The 23,527-nt window shown below is 41.4% G+C and overlaps 1 protein-coding gene across 1 annotated transcript; it reads right to left on the minus strand.

Moving 5' to 3' along the window:
- Positions 1-3,578: 3,578 nt before the first annotated feature.
- LOC144634534 (WD repeat-containing protein 81-like) lies at positions 3,579-23,004 on the minus strand. Its single transcript, XM_078493511.1, has 17 exons — positions 22,822-23,004; positions 20,549-20,742; positions 18,867-19,050; positions 16,037-17,728; positions 15,157-15,335; positions 12,253-14,338; positions 11,432-11,882; positions 10,331-10,796; positions 9,997-10,064; positions 9,396-9,458; positions 8,518-8,741; positions 7,868-7,998; positions 6,979-7,043; positions 6,427-6,566; positions 5,737-5,833; positions 5,356-5,462; positions 3,579-4,519 (listed from the first exon to the last, which is right to left on the minus strand). Exons 1-17 carry the CDS (start codon positions 22,936-22,938, stop codon positions 4,391-4,393), a joined length of 6,393 nt encoding a protein of 2,130 aa, XP_078349637.1. The 5' UTR covers positions 22,939-23,004; the 3' UTR covers positions 3,579-4,390.
- Positions 23,005-23,527: the final 523 nt, after the last annotated feature.

The following is a 23,527-nucleotide window of genomic DNA, read 5'->3' on the forward strand; positions in this document are numbered from 1 at the left end:
TGCAATCTTTAGAGGACGTTCACGTAAAGCGGTGAACAAAAACGTGAAATTTGGATCGACACAGGTGCACACAAACCCTTGCATGGGATACTGGTGATCAGGAATTTTGGACTCTCATCGACTCTCTTGTAAACCAAGTGGTTTTCATATAATAAAATATAATCATCGAGCCCCAAAAACGCAGCCGAAGAACACCTTCGGTGATTTTACCAAATATCCACAAAGAATGTTGCATGAACCAGGAAGAGCCAAACCACCTAACCCGATTTCACTGACTTGCCGTGCTTCCTATTGTTTTCTGCGTTCTTTGTCAAAACGTTTCGATACGGCGAATTTCATTTGCCGGGTTTTCCGCAGTTGCTCCAACAATTTTAGTTGATGACAACTAAATTATGACAAGTCTGTGGATGCCCTTAGTTTCCATGCAAGTTGAAACCAACATATGACCTGACATCAACTTTGAAAAGAGCGCTGTTTACTTGGAAAAATTTAAGTTGACAAAGAACAGCATCACGTAAAACGAAGCTTGAAACGAAGATTATTACTCTAAATTTCTCATTTGTTTTGTGGAAAAAATTAACTGGAATATCGATACAGTTTGAAAAAACATTTTACTGAAATAAAAAAGCCATACGCATTGCGTTTATTCCACGGTAAATTTTGTCAGTGCGGATTAAATCTCTTGTAGCGGACATAGCTGTAGCGATATCATTAAATGTTTTGGAAATTGTGTTCCTTTATCACGACTTCGAGCTTACATACATGTAAGATATCCAGCTTGCTTATTCAAGGACTTATTGACCAGTAGTCCAGTATTAAAGCGCAAATAAACCGACTAACCTTGCTGTCTTTGCTTTCAAAACCTCTTCTTGCACATTAACAAAGCCAACATAACTTTGTTTGTACTCGTTTTCTTGGCTGGAAACAGCGGCTTAAACCCATTTATACTTTTGTGTCCTGTTTCACTAACTCCCAGCCATTTTCACGCAGTAAGCCAACTAAGTCTGGACTTGGAAAGCCGATCAGTTTGAAGTCGTAAACTTTATCGAAACGTGACATGCAACTCGAAGCACAAGCAGCAAATAATTAAAAACTTTGCATAAAACCAACATTAGCATACACTGCACACGCCTGGAAAATAGGGAAATTCCATCATGCAGCGTCTGCAGAACAATACAAGCATTCAAGCGCACTGATTGCAAACATCTTTGCTATTGTTTTCAAACTTCCAGACTAGAAGGATTGTTCTACACCCAACACTTCGCTAAAACACAGAAAGGGATATTGGAGAGAATTGTTAATTTATGCATTCGATTTAACAACTAAAAAATGATTGTCCATCCTCTGTAAAAAAAAATCCATTGGGCGTATTCAATGGTTATATTCCAAAACACCGTCTACATTGTTCCGGATCAATTTGAACACGCAGTTTAATATTTGCCTTTGAAAACGGATAAAATGTTTTACTTCCACAATCCGGATAAAATTAAAAACGAACTCTACATCGCACGCAACTTTGCAACCCACAAGCGCAGATTTGTTTATGTTCATGACCTTTTGACGTATGCGTTTTCGCAAAGCCCCGTTTTCGTCTTCCACACTCCACTACCGACACCAACTAGCGGTTAGCCTGCGTAGTTTTTTTTTTTTTTACAAAAGAGAGCGCGATCGCGAGAAGGCCACGCGAAGAAAAATCGAGGAAGATTTTTTCCTCGCGTGGCCCCCTCGCGCCTTTCGCGTTTCCCATACGCGCGCTCGAAACTACGGCGCCTGCTACGCATGCTAACTAGCGGTGTTTTCAAATTCCCGCTTTCTGGTGGCTGTTTTTGAAAAGCCCCATTTTCTGTGACCGAAATCACCGTTTAGAAGTATGGACAGGGCCAAACCGGAAAAAGTAAGATGAGTTTTCAAATTTACCACACGTTTAACCTTTTACCATTTCATATTAGTGAAATGCAAGTTTAAAGGCGTTTCCTCGCCCACCAAGGGGATCAAATGGAGAGGTATATTGTTCGAAAAACTGCGAAGGATAATTTTCAGCCTGGAAAGCAGTGTCAAATTTTTATACAAAAGCTGGAAAAAACATCGCTCAGGGACAGAGGTTATACTCCCGGGACAACTGTTCGGCTCCACAGCAAAGGGACGTGCATCTAAACTGTGGAGCAATTATAAAAAGAGAGAACATTTTGCGATAGGGGCAACCGTTTCAGATCGACTTAGGGAGGGGGGGGGGGGGGGGGGGGGAGAGGGATCCCAGCATGGGCCACTCATTTCTCCTCGTCAAATTTTCCTTTCAAGATTTATATTTTTGTGAAACACTTCTAATGCTTCTACAACTCTTCATTTTCCACTTGAACCAGTTAAATTCCGGCGTTCACGCGATCAGTTTCACCGTAAACTCGGTAAATTGCAGTTAAATTAAAACGCATTCCATGTGCAGAGGGGGGGGCCCGAGCCGGAGACAGAAGGGGAGTTTTGTGAAAACATGAATCGTGGCTAGTCTGACGCAGCGTTTCCTTCACGCGGCCAAGGGACTCTTTAGAAAAAGTTTCAGCGAGTTTGCTAAGCAGAAAGATAACTGTCAACTTCTATATTTAACTTGACTTTTGCCATGGAAATGACTAAGGTATGCTCTATCTCACGTCATTTCATTCTTCCTTTGCCACAAAACCTAACAGAATAATATACTTATTATTAGCAATCAATCTTTTCGGGAGAACTTAACTCAAGCTAACATCCTTTTAAAATTCTCGGGTAAAAAATTTTTTTTTTTTTTTTCCTAACTCGGAAATCATAAAAAATGTTCATAACACAAACACAATGCTCTTTCTAATGATTTCTTGTTTGTCGTTAGATGATAGCTCCAAAAATTAAAGTTTCCAATGAAGCAAGGTCAAGTGTAGCCAAGGACTGCCATTATAAAGTAAAGACGATAATATGCTAAGGTGCTACGATCACGTAAACTGTTTCAGGGGGTACACGTGCGCAATGCAGCAAGTCACTGTTGTAGCTCGCAGAATACAGTCGGGGAAATAAGTGCCAGATATTAGAGGCAAATCGTAGGAGTCGTTGAAGCACTCGACAGAATTTCCGAATTATGGTTGCATCCAAAACTACAAAAACTGGCGGCAAGCGCTCACGAGTACTCCAAAAAAGCTATCGCGCGTACAAATACATCATGTTGCTATATATAATACAACCGATGTGCACGGTCATGGACCTGCGCGCCTAGTCAGGGACTCATCGGTACGTTGATATTTGGGGATTCAAACCATTGCGCGAGACTTGTAGCAATGTGGCATCGTTGTTGAGTCTCAAGACGCATGGTTGATGAATACAACTACTGGCGCAAGTGCTCACGAGTACTGCAAAAGCTAGCGCGCGTATAGAAGGAATCGTGGTACTTAGCAACCTCTGGGACAAAAACCGCGGGCTCAGTCACTTCTCGGAGAAGTGATGTCGCCATCAACTGGCACTTGTTCTCCCGACTGGAATTCAGGTTTCCGTCGACTCCAGGTTACTTTATGCTTTTCATTCTCCATCGGTTACTGATATTTGTAACATTACATCGTCTAGACTGAAAAAATATATCGTTTAATATTGCTTTCAATTATTTTATTACAATGCTTTATAACTTTAATTTTATACATTTATATTATATATGCCATTCTTTTCTGTTAGATTTGTTTATCTGTATATAGGTATAAAATGTTATTTTTGTGTGAATATACTAAACCTTTGCATAAAGAAAAAGATCGATGTTTATCTATGTAAGTGTAAAGAACGTTCCTTTGAGAACGGAGCAAACTTTTGGTTAAAAATACTGCAGTCTATTTTTGAAATATCCTTTGTTCTGAAATCATACCTCAAACGTCACAAAAGATAACCAGGAAAATCCAGCACGACCTCATGTTTTGGATATTCAATGAGGCATCTCTTAACGAACGTTTTGCACGGAAATATCTGTTTTATCTGAGTAATGTTGACGTTATAAATTGATTCAAACAATGACTATTTATCGAAAACATAGTGGTGACTTTTAGCTTATTACTTGTTTCAGTCAATTTGAACATGTACAACTTTGATAATGTTTCCTTTTTGGTTACTAAATAATTTTGATTCCATATAATTTAACGAAATGATCAAGTTGAGACATTATAAAGTATAGGGGTAAAATACAGCGATTGTGTATAACTAATGTGGATATTTGTAACGTCTTTTTATTGTCCAGTTAATAATTTTTCGTGGATCGATTTTAAATTAAGTGCGTATAATTAATGTTATTTGCCATCGTATCCATATGTTGGTTTTGGAAAACATTTTCTTAAGAAACCGTTGCACAAAAATCTATAGTAATAAAAATGCTTTGCCTTCCAAGGCAGACCGTTGCTTAGGAACAGAGAACAATGTTGCCTGTGTCGCTACCAATCAGCAGCAGTCTGTTGAGTGGCAGGTACCCAAGACACGTGATACCACCGCGGAATACGTCACTGCTCAGCTTGTAACTGATGTAAGGATCCTGTGCAAAAAAAAAGAAGAAAAGTTGTTAGACAAAGAATCGTGTACAGACGCTGTTTAAAACACAACTCTGCTTAAAGAAGGAGAAGAAGAAAACAATGATCTATAGCGAGGTCCCCTAGCAGTTTTTCATATAAGCGGGTGGTTTCAGGCAAAAAAAAACGAGAAGGTCAGCTACCTGGCTCGTCAAATTACCAGAAAACTTCTGATGATTTCGTGGGAGCAGTGGGAATTTGGTCGAATTTGACACGTGGAATTCCTTGCTGACACCTAGCCTAAAAACCTAACTGAAACGCTGCCCTAATGTACTGGCATAGCTTTTCACTCATAGAAAAGATGGACTCATGGAAAAAATGCAAAGAACTACATATAGGAAATGCTCAAACTTTGTGGGAAGCGCGGTGGCCTAATGGTTAGCGCGCTCGACTCCGAGTCGAACGGCCCGGGTTCGAGGCCTGGCCGGGGCGCTGCGTTGTGTTCTTGGGCAAGACACTTTACTCTCACAGTGCCTCTCTCCACCCAGGTGTATAAATGGGTACCGGCGAATTTACTGCTGGGGGGTAACCCTGCGATGGACTAGCATCCCATCCAGGGGGGAGTAGCAATACTCCTAGTCGCTTAATGCTACGGAAACCGGGATAAGCTCCGGCTGTATGAGCCTCATGGCTCGGACACAGACTTTACCATGGAAAAAATGCAAAGAACTACATATAGGAAATGCTCAAACTTGTTCCCAAACCTACTAAGTTCTTTGCACGCGATGCGTGCCTATATCTCATAGTTAATGGCAGCGAAGGAGGGAGAAGGGATGACAAGCTAACCAGCAAGGTACCTCACCTCTGAGAGATCTTCCTGTAAGTTATGCACACCAATTCTACCGCTGATACTGGCTGAGATCACCTGGTCACGCCACACCAGTAGAGAGGGGAGAGGATCGCTGGGACCTGCAAAATAAAGAGCAATTTAATTTAAAACCATCTCGCATAAGGATCCCATCATCCTCTGTTCAAAGCGAGTCCTGGCGCAAAACGCTTTTACATGAAATACGTTTACTCAGATTTTCATTTTCGTGCAAAACAAGTCAGTTCCATTTTGAATCGTTTTCCAGCAGGCTTCGTTTTGAAACAGAAATATGCAAAAGGGAATTGGGAAGGCACTGCGAGAGTAAAAAAAGTTGAAAAATGGCTATCAACAGTTTCTCATTTTCTCTGACATTACCTTTGAGTGTTTTCAAGCGTAACCCGTCATCTTTCCACAACGACAAACCAGAGTCTACAGATGATGTTACAAACGATGTACTTGAGAAGGCTTTAACCTACAAAAATACGAATCGGTTAACACATAATTTTATTATATACTGTGCATTTTCTGTGCCATTATGCCAACCCTGGGATTCATGATATCTGCCGACTTGACAAAAGTTTTATAGCAAGTAGCCGTTAATCATACAGTGAGGCCATTCCTGTAGAAAATGCGAGGGAAGGAAAAAAATGAAGACCGCAAGAAATATCGTACAAACTCTAATTAGCCCCATGCACATAGTGGTTTTCAAGCTTTTTTCATAGCGGAGAAAAGGAGACTTAAAAGAAAGGAAAGAAGCTTAATCAAGTCATAATTAATCTAACACGTGAAAATATACGTAGCGGGCGTTTGAGAATATTTTAATATTAAACGTTTTACGTTAAACAACAGCTTAACAAACACAAATCTAAAAATAAACTCAATGGACTGATAGCTCTAAAACCAAATGTACAGTTATTTCTAAATACAATTAGGAAATGTCCTAATTGCCATTAGAGAGGGAAAGGAAGCTTGGTAGAATAGGATGAGTCTTATATAAAATTGAGATTAAAGGGCGAAGGGGAGGATGTTAAAAGGAGAGGACTTCGACTGTTGTGCTTGTTATACCTGAAGTATGTCGCCTGTATGAGCCCGCCTCTGGCTACGAAGCAGTCCACCACGGATATCCAGCACGGAAGCGAGGCCAGTTGAGAAACCAAAAGCGATCCACCTGCCATCAGGGCTACAACAAACGTCACGCACTGTGCCTGCCAAGTCACGCAGGAAAACATTGTATGGTTAAAACAGTTTGCGCGGATGAAAGTACAAAAGAAACATCAGGGCCCGGCCTTTCTGGCTGTTCAGGGCTTCCCCGATGTGCGTTGCAGACGAAGTAAACCTCGCATATTTTGATCGTCACGCCATCTTTTAGCAAAAAGAAATGTGAGGTCCCAAATCATGGCTGTAAAGTTTACAAATGATGATCATCATCTTTTTAAATTCGGATTTGCTTCACGGCGGCCAAAGGACTTATTAAAAGTAAAAAGTTCTATCGGACAGACCTATCTGGCAACAAATTTTTTGAATTAATTTGTTCGCCATTAGTGCGAAATAGATGAAGATCAGCTTTAAGTATTCTTGTGAGGACGTTTAACAAGACAAAAGTACAGTATAACAAACCTGGTACACTACTGGTAGTAACTTTCCACTCCGTAACAAAACTGTTCTGACGAACATCAAGAAACCTGCAAACAGATAATCAAGTTGGTAAAACACTTGCAACAAATAAACGGACAGATCTTCAAAATATTCTACAACTAAAACCCGTTGTTTCCATTTTTTGTATTCCATAATAACAAATGACTCGAAGTTACATGAAGACAAAAAGGAAACTTTCATTTCTTTCTTCGTAAGTTATGCCTTTTAAAACTAGGGCTCTCCTGTCCAGGGTTACCCCCAGCATCAAATTTGCCAGAACTCGTTTATACAACTGGGTGGAGAGAGTCACGCGAGAGTCACGAGCTCGAACTAAGCTGCCCAACCCGGAGTTATACGCACTAACCATAAGGCAACCAGTCCCATACCTTGAGATATGAACGTCACTAACGTAACAAGGTCTCTCTCTCTACCCCCAAACAATCTTGTAAAAAGTAAAATCGTTTGCTGGTTAAAAGTTTGTAAAACTATTAGCCTTGCGCTGCCAACATACAGGCTTACTCAAATTTAACCAGTGGGCGTTTTCAGCTTTTACAAATATGGTTAACCATATTTATTTACCATATTAATTTTTCACAGAGTAGTAATTTATACTATTTTGTAGTTCATTCGTTGGTTGGTTGGTTGGTTGGTTGGTTCACACTTTAGTCGTTAGAGTAAGAATTGACAAAATTCTCTCCATCCGTTATTTTTCTTCAATATTAACCTGGCAGTTCGTTCGTTCGTTCGTTCGTGCGTGCGTGCGTTCGTTCGTTCGTTCGTTCGTTCGTGCCTGCGTGCGTGCGTGCGTTCGTTCGTTCGTTCATTCGTTCGTTCGTTCGTTCGCCATCCTTTATTTTTCTTCAGTATTTACCTGGCAGTTCCTTCAGTCGTGGCCGCCACAACACATTGACTTGGTGCTGGAAGGGTCGTCACGGCAGCTATAGGGTTGTTCCTAGGCTGGTCAAACACGCCGAGACAACGACCGGAGACTGGGTCCCACAACTGAAAGAAAAATTGATTTTGGGTTCTGAATGGGCCTTTTGCAGCTTACGGTCACATTGTACAACACTACAAAAACCGCCACGCTGAAGGGCAAGCTCCGCTATGGGATATTCAAAACAAAGGAAAGTCAAGCATGACTGGTTGAAGTCGCTTTGTCTTGGATGTCCCAGTGCGTTGCTTGCCCTCCAGCAAGGTGTGATTTTGTACCATGTGAACGTTAGCTGCAAAGGGCGAGCACGCAAAATTGGGACTGGTCAATATGCACGGAAGGAGACCGAGGGGATGACCTTTGAGAACATTTAAAAAGGTTGCTTTGCAAAAAAAAAAATAATAACGTGTGACACAAAAGAAAAACATTTTACGAAAAAACAACAACTTATATTTTCCTTTTTCCCACAACCTAGATACTATACCACCAGTCACGTTTGTACTTACATTAAGCAATGAAAGGTCAGTTAACAGTTCAGTTATTGAGTTACAAAATCAAATGGGCATTGACGACACAAAATGATAACTCACATGAAGGCTGCCATCACATGACACGGCTTGCCGCACGGACTCCACCATACCCACGTGAAACACGGGCCGCGTGTGCCGGTAGTACGTCCACGAGCTTGCTGACTGGGCGGTGCCATCACCATGGTTGCTAAGCGACCACAGTTTGACAGTTTTGTCTTTACTGGCCGACAAAAAGCAGTGTTCACTATCCTGAACATAGACTGAACGGACTGGTCCACTGTGACCTGTGCAACGTAAAATTATCAAGATTATACTCCAACAGAGGGGAGGGTGCTTATGTGGCGAAGATATAGTGTTGACTGGCACCACTGGTGCGGGTACTATTTTTTTTTTTTTTTCATTCTCGTCCCTAGAGCCGCCTGTCCCTCTTACGAGGGGCCTTTGCACAAGGCAAATGTAACTCTGGGAACACATGATTTCATTGGCTATGTCATCTATTCCTGCACGTGAAAGATAAAATAACCTGGCTCCCAACGTGCAGCTTCATAGCTCAGTTGGTAGAGCATAGCCCCCGTATCGCGGATGTCACGAGTTCGAATCTCCTTGAAGCCCTGAATTTTTCAGGTTTCTTTTTCCCAATTCGTTACCGGTAAATTTACGGGTTAACGGTCAGGATTGTGTCATTACCCATTTACTCAGTCTGTTTTGTTCACCCTTGTACACTAGATATCGATTTCTCCTGTGGATAGTGTTATCCACCCTTTGAACAACTGAACCCGGGCATTATCGCAAAGGTCACGAGTTCGAGTCTCATCTAACATTATTTCATGGACTTCCCTTGCATTTCTGCTCCAATTGGGGGGATCATTTTCGGTTTCAAAGTTACAAGACTTGCTATTTTCTCCAAGAAGATAAGTAGTTGTATGCAGTAAACTCACCAGTAAAGGTCTGTAGTTTGACATGTTGAAGACTGAACTTGTTTCCCACCTTGCCCTTCACACCTGAATTAAACAAAACAAACATTATCATAGATTTCGTGGTGTCATTAAGTGACAGAAAGAAACCTTTGACTGTGCTATTAATTCCTCCCTCCCCACTCTTTTATCGTAGTCGTACAGTAAACAGAATCTATCACCCTTTAAAAGAAGCTTTGTGATGTATCTAGATTTTCTTCAATCTTAACCATCTTGGTTTGGTTCAGCTTTGTTTTGTTGTTAAATTTATGGTGTTTCTTTTTCACCTTAGTAAACTGTCATTTTGTGATTTCGATCGATTTGGAAGCACAATTCTACAAATAGAAAAAAACGTAAAATATATTGTGACGTACTTTATTTTTTAGCCAAAAGAAGGCCAGGCGTCACTAAGTCTATTTCATAATAATAATATTTTCTGTACAAATTTTACATACTGTCGCATGCGACTTAGGTTCACAGCAACTTTTAACTTCTTCTAAACTCGCCCAACTGCGTTACATTGGCCGGTGTAAACAAGAGTGCTAGATTTCTATTACATGAATTTGAATAAGAAAATTTTACATACTGAGTTGGTTTTCCCAGTGAGTGAGCCAGCTACCACGGAGATACTGGTCAGAGGACGAGGAGGAGGGCCTGCCAGAAGATTAAGACAAATAATTTGTGAGGGGCGGAAAAGGGGAATGGCGAGCTAGATATCCTGACAAGCGAAGCTAAAGCACTACATAATTATTTTCTTGGGCGTGAATCAAGTGAAAGTTGTTAAAAGCTACTCTCCTCAATTGTTTGCCAGAACGGGGAAAAGGTTCTCTTATCACTAGAATCCAGGCTGAGATAGTTCAATGAGGGGTTGGCTAAAAATTAATATAATTATATATGAATCAAAGCTTGTTGCGACTTACAAGTTCGTGGGTACATCCTTTGTCTTGGACAATTTTCTAAACCACATTTGTGGCTTAGGCTTTTTCTTGATCTTTTCTCCTTCCTTGCTTCCTTTCTTGTCCTGCAATCGTTCTTCAGCAGTGCTATCCGCGCCATGAGAGTCACCTACATCCGCAGAATCAACTTCGGATACTCCAACACCTACTGTGTGGTTACCATTCTCCTCCCCATCTTCTTCGTCCTCTGAAGCCCTGGTATCTTCACAAGTGGGGTGAGACAGCTGGACATCATGACTGCAGCACAAGTTCCAGATGAGGTCGTGGTTATGCAGTGAGGTTTCCATGTATTTGCTTCCCATGATGCCGCACAAGGGGACAAAAGCGTGGTGAGCTATCGCTGCGGAGAACGTCTGGCACAATTCCTCGTAAACCGGCGTGTTGTAGAGGTCTTCTTGAGCCCCTTTAGCACCGTCGTTTTCCTCGACACCTAAAGCATGACAACAATGTTAGGGCGTTTTAAGTCATTCTTCTGATTACGTTCAAATTGAAGGGAACCACAAAACAGTAGTTTTCTAACGTACAAAAAAAACATGAGAGTACTAATAACAAGCGCAAAATAAATAAGGATGGTTTCGACTGACGAAGATAAAGATGGATTATGAACAACAAACTTGAAAAAAATTGCCATCAAGTTGAGTTGTCCGTGACGTACAGTAGCTCCTTTAAGGTTACTTTATCTGTTTAGACGCTAAGATAAGAATTATAACCCTTTTACAAGATAACCCCGGGGGGGGGGGGGGGGGGGACTGGAATAGTTACATTTTCACCAAAATTTCTTTCATTTGCATTGGACAGATTTTCTTTTTTCGTCTATTTTTTCTTTTTTTTATTGGCCTTATTGCCGATTTTCCGAGAAACGACATCACTTCAATGTTTGAACCCTTACAGACCAGGTGGCTTATTTGCATTATAATATCAAAGTATCATGGCAGGTATCGTGAACATGGTCTATATAGTAAAATGTTAGAAAGTAGAATCGTGGTTTTATCAGACTATATATATCCTGCAAGAACGGCTCAGCGGCTGTCTAAGACATGAGAGGTTTACTCCATATACACGCACCTGAGGTGTCCTTCTCCTCTCTCCCCTCTGAAGCTCCTTCCACAGCATTTTCAGAATTTGTTTCATGCCCCACAGGCGAGGACTTCCCTTCCATCTCATTCATCTTAATCGTTCTCATGCGCTCCAGCTCGAAACACGAGAAAAACTGCTGTAGGGGAGCCGTCATGTTTTCTCGTGCCAGGTCTCTCTCCAGTTTTAAACACACAACCGTTAGGACATCAATGTAGCTCCGACAGATTGCCTGGCGCGCTGAAACACCGCCTGGAAACGTCAGGTTGTAAGATGACAAGATACGGATTACAGGTTGAAAGACGCCGGTCATTAGTTCAGCTTCGGTGTAGCTGGACAGAGTGTCACGTGATAAATAGGGAATGCAGTACTTGAGAAGTGACAGGACACCAGCCAGAGCAGCTTCACCTCTTTGCGTCACTTTGGTTTGCACTCCTCTAATCTAACAATATATAAAAAAGAAAACAAATTTGATGATAAGACCAGATGTCCGTTATATTTAACGACTATAACGGACAACGGATATATATATGTATCAAACAACGGATATAACGATCAACGGGATTAACGAACGGATATAACAGCAGCTGCAACGAACAACGGAGCCAAGCGCGTTAGTTTACCCGGATAACCCTGTAGCCTGTTGTCACAAATCTATCAGTTTAAAGGTGGGGGTGTTACACGTGAAATTGTTTGGCAACTGGCAGTGCAACGTTTGTTGCATTGCGAGTTGCAAGGAAAATTGCGTCGTGAAACACGACCTTTACACAACGGGTCTTTAGGTCTACACTTGTATTTATGCGGTCACTTACCGTTTTGTCGATATAGGGCAGGTATTGATTCAACATGAATGCTTCTCCATACAGGGTACAGAAATTACTCAAACAGAACAATAACCACTTGGCATTTCTATCGTTCACCATTTTTGTATCATCATCGTCATCATCTGATCCCACGTATCCCAAGTAACAGTGCGGTAACATGGTTAACAGTTGACTAGCAATGTACTTTGATGTGAGGACAGGCCCCAGACGAGGGGCCAGCCACACGATGCTCTCTGCTGCGATACCTGAGATAGTTCCGGGGGTCAGCTCATCGTGTTGTTTTGGGGGCTTCTTTTCCTGCTGCACAGTTTTAGATTTGGTGCCATTGTAGAACGTGTTGATTTGATAGGCTGATGGCTCGTCCTTTGTAGCCTCTTCATCTTCTGGCTCTAGCATTGCATTACCCTGTGAGTCATCTTCGCTAGAGGATTCTTCATCTTCTTCAGACGCCAGATTTTCCTCCGCCGGTAAACCGATCTCTTCAAGGCTATCCTCCCCATTGCCGTTAGATTCTTCAATGTCCTCCTCCTCATCATCATCAACGGACCCATCTGGATTTCTGTCACCAACATCTTCTTCATTAAATTCCTCCATTGCTCCAACTCCTTTGTCCTTCGTTTTTGTCTGAAGAATCACATTCCTGGCCACCATGTTGTTCACTCCAATTTCGTGTCCTGCCTTCCCAGTTACCGACGAATCAGAGATTTCATTTTCTAACTCTTGCAATTCTACGTCTCCCTTATTCACATCAAGATCTTCTTCTTCGCTTTGCAGCAACTCCATTTCTAGGTCATTCCTGTTGTTGGCTTCAAACTCTACAGATTTTCGTTTCTTCTGAATTGCACCAGATGAAGGCTCATTTTCAGACAGAAGGTATTTGTCTTCTACATCAATGATGTCAAAATTGTTGGCATTACCATTGCCTGTACCAACAGCAGGAGAAGTAAAACTGTCGTTCACATCAATAGCGCCATCACCGGCACCTCTTTGTTGAGAAACAACATCACGGACGTTGTCAATGCCGGCAAACTTGCCAGACCGAATTCCGTCATCTACTTCATCTGCGACAGGATCATCGTCATCTGAAATATGTCCCTGAAACAACCGTCCCTCGCCTTCTTCGTCGATAATGCCCCTTGGTAACAGTGTCACTTGTTCAGCAATCTCGTCATCTTTATCATCGTCATCCCGAACTTGACCAAGATTATGGCGGCTGACTGCGAAATTTCCCTGCGTCTCGAGTTCTTCAATACCCATGGAATAACTGGCAATTTGAACGTCTTGATCTTCGGATGTTTCCCTTAGGAAGCTACCAGGAAGTTCCAGATCGTCTATGTCCAGTGAAACATCTTTAGCAGGGTACTCCATTTCTGAAACAGGTCTGTCTGAGGAAACACCTTCTGCGCTGTGGATAGACAGCCTGTCTCCTTTCTCAGCCTTTGACTCCACCTTGGAGCTGAATGCAACGGCGTCGACAACAAAGCTGATGAAATGTTTCAGAAATCCATCCAATCCAAAACGAACTATGATCTGAGACAGAAAGGTTTGCTTCGTGATAACCTCGTAAATATCCAGCGCGTGTGAGTCGAACAGGCTTAGCAGGCATTTCAAGAATGTCTTCACCGTGTTCTTTGGTCCAAGAGCTTGTGCTAGCATATCAAACAGCTGCGTGCAGGCGTGAAGCCGTGTCTGTACACAGGTGAATAATGGCTCCAAGTGATACAGTAGCAGCTTGATGCCTTCGTCGTCTACAATGGAAAGCAAATCAGGAAGGAAGGACGCAGCTATGTCGACTTGTTCCAAAGTGTACCCAGCTTCATTTCGCAAGAATATGAAACTGTCTTGTAATTTGGATTTGAGAGTGTTCCCGTCTACTTTTCTACCGGAGTGATATAACGCTGCCAGGAACTGATGCAACGCACTGAAATATGAAGGAAAAGGGAACAAGCCAAGGTGAGGCTGCAGCAGCAGATCAGCTGTCAGAGGAGGAAGCCATTCATCATGGGAAACCGTGTCATCTTCAGTGGACAAACACTCTCCTTTGAAAAGGGCCTGGACGGCAGCACGAACATACCTAATGAAGACAAAACAAGGGCAATTTCATGTTTGCACTATGGCAGCCCAAAATAAAAATTAAAATGATTTGTGCCGCGTCGGCAGCTAAGTGAAATGCTAAGTCGTTATCAGCTTGAAGACGATTAAGGTAAACTAACCGCCATAGTGTTTGGAAAAGTTGACGTTTCGAGCATTAGCGCTACAGTTCCCGCCAAAACTGGCGCCTATAAATGTCCGTTTTGTACAATGTACGCTGAATGTGCATTGAAAATAAACAATTGTTTTCCACCTAGCTAGTTAATCAGCTCATAATTTGGTTTGTCATATTCTCGTCCCCAGGGCTGCCTGTCCCTCTTAGCTGGCGAGACTTTGGCACGAGAAACAGGTGACTGTCTAGATTTTTTAACAAAGGAAAATTAAAAACTAGCTAATCAAATCCACCGTTTTACAAAAAGGTATCAAACGGTTGGTTTGATTGGCTAGATTTTAAACACCCTTTGTTGAAATCTAGTCAATCAAATCTTGTGTGTCCAAAACCACTTGCTTCTCGTGCAAAGGCCCCGCCGACTAAAAGAGACGGGCGCTCTCGGAACGAGAATGGGTATGTCGTGCTCTTTTATAGCGTCTTCTTCCACAAGTCTTGCACATTTTCGCTTCCAACTCTTTCAAACTTTCAGCAACGAAATCTGGAAGCCGTGGCGTTAGATTTTTTGTCTTTGATGGCTGTGAACGTTTGAACGGCTACATGACAATTTTTGGCTTGTTAAGTTTAGGCAATTCTTTAGTTAGTAGTATCCAACACTTGCTAACAGAATGTCTTCGGTTCATTTTACAAACCTGGGAAGATGCTTGCTGTTTGTTTCACAAAGTTTGATAATGGCTCTTTCTCTGTGTTTTCCTGTCAGACCACACGTGGATAGTTGAACTTTTCCTGGCATAAGCATCTCCACTATTGCACACCCTACGCTTATCATGTCTGCTTGAACCAGTTTCCCAAAAGTGGTCTTCTCCTTAGACTGTTGGTAAGAAGAGAAAAAATAAAATAAACGGTGACCAAAAGAAACAATCTGTAGCACTTTTTTGCACTCTTTGATGGTTGACACAATATTTCCAAGCCCAGTGATCAATGTTCAATTTCTCCTAACAGTATCAATATCTTTTCAAGCAAGCCGGTAACGAGAAGACAGAAAACCATCAACTGGAGGTATTGTCTTGATGTAATAACAAATTCTCAAAATTGACATTCAAGGAAAGGTATATGAATCATTAAGGAGAATTTGTCGAGTCTGACAAGAACAGATTGTTTTCTTTCCGTTGGGTATCAGCAAGTGTGAAGACTAATTTTGGGATTTGCCGTTTTCCCCAGAAGATTGTAAAATAACTGTTAAGAGCTGACAACTGTAAAAGCAGTAAGCGCTTAAGAAAACCCTTGTTCATTTGGGTGCCTTTGCACTAGCGGCATTATCCAATTTTCGTGATTTTCATCTACGACCTTTTGATAAATGAGGGGTAGTTGTAAACAGTCTGGTTTCCTTGTGCAGTTGGAAACGTGTCACCACTTAAGGCCATTAACCCAAATGCACATAAAATGACACACAAATTACGGAGCAACCTTAACAATAACAGTCGGGAGTTTTCCTGAACTTTCCAACCTCAATGCTGACAACGTTGCTAGCATATACACATACTGTAATGCATACATGTACAATGGTCTTACCTTTCCTCCTTTACCACCAATCGCTTCACTTCTGGGGCCAAATTGGTTCTTGAACTTTTCAAGCGCTTCAAACCTTTCCAACATTTCCAGCGGGTTGTAATTCGGTGGAATGAATATTGGCTCAAACTGTGCGCCTTTTGAGCCTTCATCTTCATTGATGGCTTCTTTTCCCGGCACTGCTGCCGGCTTGTTGTTGTGTTCTGGTCCATTATCTACTGCCTTCGGCTGGTGACCGAGAAGGAAATCACTCTCATGGACACTCTCGACAGACATAACAGAGTCCTCTAGTATGGAAGATTTCTCCGCCATGTGGTCACTGTCTAAATGAACCAAGCTTCGTATGACTTTGCCATCTACGAGTTCACGAACTCCTCGTCCAAGGAACAAAGTGCTCGTGTGTGGCAAACAAGGTTGCGCTCGCTCTGGGTGAGGCTCTGTAAAGAGTTGCACAACGCCATGGTTGCTCAACGACTGGTGTTTGTCGATGAGATGGAGGTACACGTTCTTCGCCTTCACGGCTGCTTTACCAGCAAGCTTGTATCCGAAAGTCAAGTCAATCCAGTGATGCAAATTACCAGACACTGCCTCGCTTTCTAACACACATCTATGCCATTCAATAAACTCCTCTGCAGAATTTGTCCATGGCGGCAGCTCCAAATCGGGAAGGTCTTCGTGCACAGATTCAAAAATAGTTGCATCAGAAAAGAACTGTGGAATGCATTCATCTGGCGTCCAATGGTACAACCTTTCCATACTGGATGGGTACTCATTTGCAACCCAGTTAGTCCTCACATGATCACAAAGAACTGATTTAGGAGTTCTTCGCGCCAGATATACATGGTATGTAATGTCGGACAGCACATCCGACACATGGTGAGGAGGAGCCCCTTCCTGGCTGTCCAGTAAGGCAGCTTTGTACGTCACATCAAGCTGTCTGTCTCCTTTGTTCAGGCGAAATTTAGACTTTTTCAAGTCTCTATATCCACCATCTCGAACAGAGAAGTCTGTCACCCATGGAAACACTGGATGGTAATTGGGATCGCCAAGCCGACGACCCACTAAGAAGTTCAGTGCCATTAGGTAATCAAAGTTGCTAATTGTTCCATGCACCCATAACTCAACAAGATTGGGTAAATCGTCTCTAGTGTATTTAGAAACCAGTGATCTATTTACGTTGAATTGTGGCGCTGTGACAGCTTTACCGCGAGATACAACGTCAACTTCAGATAACGAAAGCTCTGAATGGCAAGTGCGAAAAAAGTCAGGTGATTTAAGGTAAATCCACAACCCTTTACTGACTTTAATTTTGTGAAGGGTTAATGCACCGTGCGCTAGTCCACGGCTGTGGTACCAATGAAGGGCATGAAGAAGCTCGTAAATCATAAACAATGGCCTCATGTGCGATCCAGACAAAACCGACGGGCTAAATGTTACCATGTTATGAAGACTGTACTGAAAGTACGGTTCGATAAGAAAGTACGCAGAGTTTCCTTCCAGAGCGCAAACAAATGGAACAACATTCTGTTTCATTATCAGTGATAATAATGACCCCTCTGACTCCTCTTTAAAATCATCAAATGCATCCCGTTCAGCTGTTGACTCAAAATTACCGTGCTCTGAACTCTCTGAATCTGGAAACAGTTTTCTTGCTGACAGACCATATGCTTGTAATAGCATTTCGTCAAGAACATTCTGCAAGGATACACATTCTAATTAATTCTATTAAATATTTAAGTTAGTTTGGTAGTGTGAAAGCTGTTTTTGTGTGTCCAAACATTTTAAAATCTGGGGCTAAGCCTATGTGCAAAAAAGTTAATTTTTCGAATGTAGGAGTACACATAGAACATACTGATAGAAGCTGGGGACTTGAAGATGTCCATTACCACAAAATAAATTATTTTAAAAACTTGGGGCTTTGCACTTGTGCTGTACGAATATAGTAAAAGAAATAATACCTCAGTTTTTATGTTTTTACTCTCAAATAAAAAAGAAAGGGTCACACTGCAGCAAGTCATCTCTACCATCTTGGGAGTGGTCATAGATAAGTATGACATGCTATAATAATTATCACAGTAGCCATGATTGGGCTCCATGGCACCATAAAGACATAAGGCCTCCAGAACAAACATGAAACCTGAGTTTTACAGTGCAATCCTGATTTCAGTCTTGAACCTCCTGATAACTTTAACCAAAAGCCAATCCACTTTGCTCAGTTGAACTATGCAATTCTCCCTACCCACCCATATACCTGCCAACTTTTTCTCGGTCAAAGACGTGAGATTTTTATCCTGAGAGTGCCAGGATTTCCAAAGATGATATGACCATGTCCGACGATTTCCAAAGATGATACGACCACATCCAGTGCTTGGATGTGTTTTGCTATAAAACACGACCTTGTCCTAATGTTTTTCTTGTCAAAACTCTGAGATTTCGGGGAATGAATTGTCATTTACTCATTTTACATGGAGTTTTTGTTTCTCACATTGGTTTGAGTTTACATATTTTTGGAAAGTGTGTCGGTTATTGTTGTAATAACTCACATTTTTCGACTAGGCGTGAGAAATTGGTTTGTAAGCTTAAGCGTGAGTTGGCGTGAGATTTGGCAGGTAAACACCCACCCCCGCCCTGTTCCTGATTTCTCAAACCAATTTTCATTTCCCTTGGAGGTTCAATAAATCGGAATTCCACTATATTCCTTAAATAGCTCTGCATACATGCACACCAGAGTTACCCTCTGGAAACCACTTAATTTTGTTTCCTGAGAATCTCAACGTTTCAGGAGGTGGTTTCCCTCAGGACCAGTCAGTAAATATCAAATGTAAAGCGTTACCTTGTCTGATTCCTTCCTTATTGGAGCAGGCAGGACACAGTGTGCTGCAAGAGGGTAACTGTCCAAAGCACTGTCCCAGCTGTGTTGGAAATTATGGACACCCACGCTCTGCATGAGCTCAGCAAATGACAGGACACTTGATTTACCTCCATTATCCACTGCACTTCCAAAAGCATTAGGAAAGCTGAAATTATTTTTAACATTTAATTGGATATTGGAAGGCAGTTGACAGTGGGATATTAAAATTAATGATCAGAGTGTTGGACCTTGAACCAAGTGATCTGAATTTACTTGTTATTCCTTGCTACCCTGGTAGCTTTTCTCCAAGTAAATGGTACTGGTGAATTGTTAGGGTCACCTGACAAAACTTATGTTGCGGGGGGGGGGGGGGAACCTGACACAGACAAGCACCCACACACAGGGGTCAGGGGGTTATTCAGGGTTCTCAAAACAAGCTGGCAACTGCCGGCAACAATGTGCTTCACAAAAGGGGAGGGTCAGGAGAATGTTAACATGGCCTCCCTCATTTGCACAAGCTCCCCTACCCCTCTAAATAATGACTGGTCCCTAGGAAAAGCTTCATGTACTTGATGCCCAATTGAACCTTTTTGAGAGCTGCACAAAGCTCTGAAGTAAAAGCTAGTGCAGCCTATATGAATCCAAATATGGACATCAATATCCCAAGATGAAGACTGATTTTATTACGGTAATTGTAACATGGGTGCTTTCTTGCAATAAGGGTACCTTTAAAAAGGGAGGGCACTTATGAGAGGAGTTTTCATTTTGTTACTCTCTGTGATTGGTTTAGAAAACTAAAGCCCTCTGCTCCTCTGAGCATTTGCAAAACAAAAATCAATTCTGACAAAGAGTTGCTTGTGTTTTTCCACACATGGCACAAGTTATGTGTATTTCCTTGCATTCCCATTGGATCATTGCATTGTGTACATTTGTTGTTACTGGTAAACATTATTCAGTTTCGTTTTTACAACACTCAGTTAAAAAGTGCTCTAGGGAAAGTTATTTAAACCCTTTTTTCAAACCAAGTGACTCAAAAAATTGCTGCTTAAATCTAGTTTCCGTCCTTGTAAACAGTCGCTTTGTCAGGTTGCCTGAACAATTTACCAGTAGCTACATTCATCCATCATGCCGGCACAGTAAGAACGTGCACAAACAATTAGTGCAAGTGAGGTTACACCCGCTTTCAGTGTTATGTGTATAGCGCTACCTTTTGACATGCTAAACAAACAAGATGGTTTGAATTCCCCCAATCACAGTCCACCAGGCATGACCTTCTGAACTTGTGGGTCATTTGCAAGAAACAAGCACAGGTATTCATTGGTTTTGATTGAGGGCCTCCCAGGAGGGGTCCAGGTTCCCTTGTTCCCAACAAAATTTTCCTTGTATTCCATGTTCCTTGAAAGTATTTCTTCGATTTTAGTGTTCCCTGTTCCCTCAAAAATAATATGCTTTTGTTCATGTGTCCCCAGTTTTACTTTTCTTTTGCTCCCATGTTCCCAAAGAGTTAATGGCCATGTTCACTTGTTCTCGAAACCCCTGGGGAGCCTCTTGATTGGCTCATTTTCAAACAGCACGTCGAAAGACAATGTTGAAAAATGGATGTCGAATAGCCGCTGTGCACATAACACTGAAAGCCGGTGCATTTGCTACAGAATGAGATTAACCTTTTCCTTAATGGAGCCTTCCTGATTGGCTTCTTGATAACCTGGATGCTGATTCGGATCCAAGGGGCAGCTGGTTCAGGGTGTGACGGCTGCAAAATGAGCTGATGTTCATAGGGGCTCCACGGTGACACATGTCCAGGTTCCTCATGAGATGGGACCCCTGCTGTGTGCCTCTGAAGCCAGCCCTCGTGAACCTGAAAACAAAGTTCATAGGTTCAAGATCCTTCTAAAGAAGTATATGTTGTGGTTTAATTTTATATTTGGTTTAAATTTTTTTAAACCAGTTTGATTTTTATTTCCCGGCCATTGTCTCATATTCATTATTATAATCTGGAACAAAGAGAAATGAAAATCAAACTGGTTTGAAAAATTTTAAACCAAAGATAAAATTAAATCATAATATATGTACACTGTATGCAATCTATGCATCTAAAAGAAAACAAACAAGATTTAAGATTTATCTTGTTCTTTTATAGGTAATAGTGGGGAAGATGAGGTAGCCTAATGGTTAGTGTGCTAGACTCCGGATTGGGCAGTCTGGGTTCAAGCCCTGGCGAGGTCAATGTGTTGTGTTTTTGGGCAAGACACTAATTACTCTTACAGTGCCTCTCTCCACCCAGGGGTCACCTTGTTATAGAACAGCATCCCATCCAAAGGGAGTAGTGATACATGTACTCCTTGTCACGTTATGCTACTAAAACCGGGATATGTACTAGGCTTGAATGCAGCATCCCCCCCAATTACCTCAGTTTATAGGTAATAGTAAATTACATAGTACACTCAGGATCATTATTTTGTACTCTTGGACAAGACACTTTACTTTCACACCGTGCCTCACTTCAACCAAGAGTACAGATGGGGTAATAGTAAACTAGGGCAAACTGCAGAAGTGATGAAATGTTATGTGAGGGGGAGGGTGAAGTGGACAAGTGGTTAGGCAATTGGTTTCAGTGGTATCTATCTATGGTCTTTAAGAGTGCAGACCATGGAAAAATGTGGACTGTTTGTTTTATACAATAATATTGAAAATTTCCCAGTGAATTACATGGAAAATCAGTGTAAAGTTGCACGTACAGTATGTGTGACAGCTCATAAGATCAGAGTATTCCTACAAAAACCATGACTGTGTAAGAAATTCTGCCCACAACTTGCTAGGTCTGTTTTGGAAACGTCACAGGTTTCCTGAAATTTGCCTTACATTGCATTACAGGTTACATCATTTTCATGGTCTTTACTCTCATCAACCAAAGCTCTTGACCAATAAGAGTATGAGAATTTTCTTGGTTATTGTAGCAAGAATCCTAGCCCCTAGGAGTCACTTCCATGGGTGATGTGCTTGCACTGATTAGCCATTTTTCTCTTCCAGACCACTGGATTACTGTCTAGTCCAACAGCCTGCCCTTGACAAAGTCTGAGAGGCATCAAGGGGTAACATGGGAACTGGGATTTGGGCAAATTTTCACTGGGAAAATGGAATTTGGGTCACTGGGACTGAGAATCACAAACAAACAAAGAATAGAACTGGGAATGATATTTGAAAAATCAGGAAAACAGTAGGCTGGGAAATGGGATTTGGGCAAAATTTGTGCTGGTAATTGGGACTTTATACCCCCCCCCCCCTTTCAGGACTCTCAAGTCTGTGTGACTGGTATTCTCATAATTTTTCCAAAATCGACAGATGGCTCAGATGTAACCAAGAATGGTTTCCATCCAAGGAATTTGATACCATCATAAAATGGGTTCACAGACTTAGATCTTACATTGGCCTCATGGTAAAGATTATTATTGCATCATGAAGAAATCCACGTTCACGATATTCACAATTTATTGCTTTGAAATTAAATTTTAAACTTTGCTGAAGAAACTGAAAGTATAAGTCATTTATCAGTTTTGCCCCTCTCTTATTCTATAGAAACATGTACAAAATGTGCCCTCTAAAAATGGCTTAGATGTTAAAAAAGTCCTAAAACTAACTTATATATATAAATCTGGCAACGTAAGCTTAAATAAGCTTAAAACTTTCAACACAAAATGAGTTCCAATCAACAGCTGACACCGTTTTAGTAAAACGAAATAATCTCACGTTTTTGCTCGATTTATTTCTAGTACATTATCATTGTGGCTGGCTCGACATAAGCTAACAGAGTCATTCTCCAAACTACACACAAAACGAAATAATTTTTCACGGAAGAGAAATCTCAAGATATTGTTAAGCCTTAATACGTTCCACGACAGATCACGTCAAATTACGAGCTATTGTACTTTGTACCTACCAAACAGCAAACACGACTGTCACTTTCGTCAAAGCAGGATCGAACACATGATCTATCGATGCCAAGTTCCTCCACAACTAATCTGCATGCTTCCTCTGGACTTAATCTCTTCTCCATAAAACAGAGAACAAATTAACACATTGTGCATGGAGAATAAAAACAACACGAAATCTGCGCTTTGAACATGGCTACCATATCACTACGGTCGCCCCAGTCTCTTACGGAAATAAGTTGCCGAGGTCGTGATCCCAGTGCAAATTTAAGCACAGATATCGAAAATTTTAAATGAAAATGAAACCCAGTGTAAGATGGAAGCTGCCCCTCAACAGTTTTGGTACAATCGTTTTCTTCAAACTACTAATTCGTCGTTGTTTTGCTCAAAAGACAGATCCAGCATTAATTGGTGACTGTCACGCAACACCTTTCCTGAAAAATCTGTATTGTGTGACACAACTCATTGTATACTGTACTTGGTACATACTGCAACTGGTAAATAATAAATATCTTTTCTATAAATTGTTCTTCAATTAAATGCTGATCAAGGGCAAAGAAAACTGTTTTGTGAGGTAATGAAATTATCATTTTACTGATTACTTTTTTTTAATTATGCAAACTTCGTCAGTTGGCATAGTTTGACGTGACTTTTTCAATAGAGAGAACAGAATGTTTTTTTTTTATTAATTCAAAAAGAAAATGAATGGTTATA

This window comes from Oculina patagonica, chromosome 13 (assembly GCF_052425735.1).
Source record: "Oculina patagonica isolate OP01 chromosome 13, crgOcupat, whole genome shotgun sequence".
Lineage (NCBI taxonomy): Eukaryota > Metazoa > Cnidaria > Anthozoa > Scleractinia > Oculinidae > Oculina > Oculina patagonica.

Bases quoted from the DNA above. Each gene is read 5' to 3' on its own strand.
- LOC144634534 (XM_078493511.1), bottom strand. From the start codon at position 22,938: ATGGAGAAGAGATTAAGTCCAGAGGAAGCATGCAGATTAGTTGTGGAG. The intron at 10,065-10,330 runs GTAAGTCGCAAC...ATCTTCTGGCAG, and splicing joins AAGGATGTACCCACGAACTT to GCCCTCCTCCTCGTCCTCTG. The intron at 7,044-7,867 runs GTAAATACTGAA...ATCTGTTTGCAG, and splicing joins ACGACTGAAGGAACTGCCAG to GTTTCTTGATGTTCGTCAGA.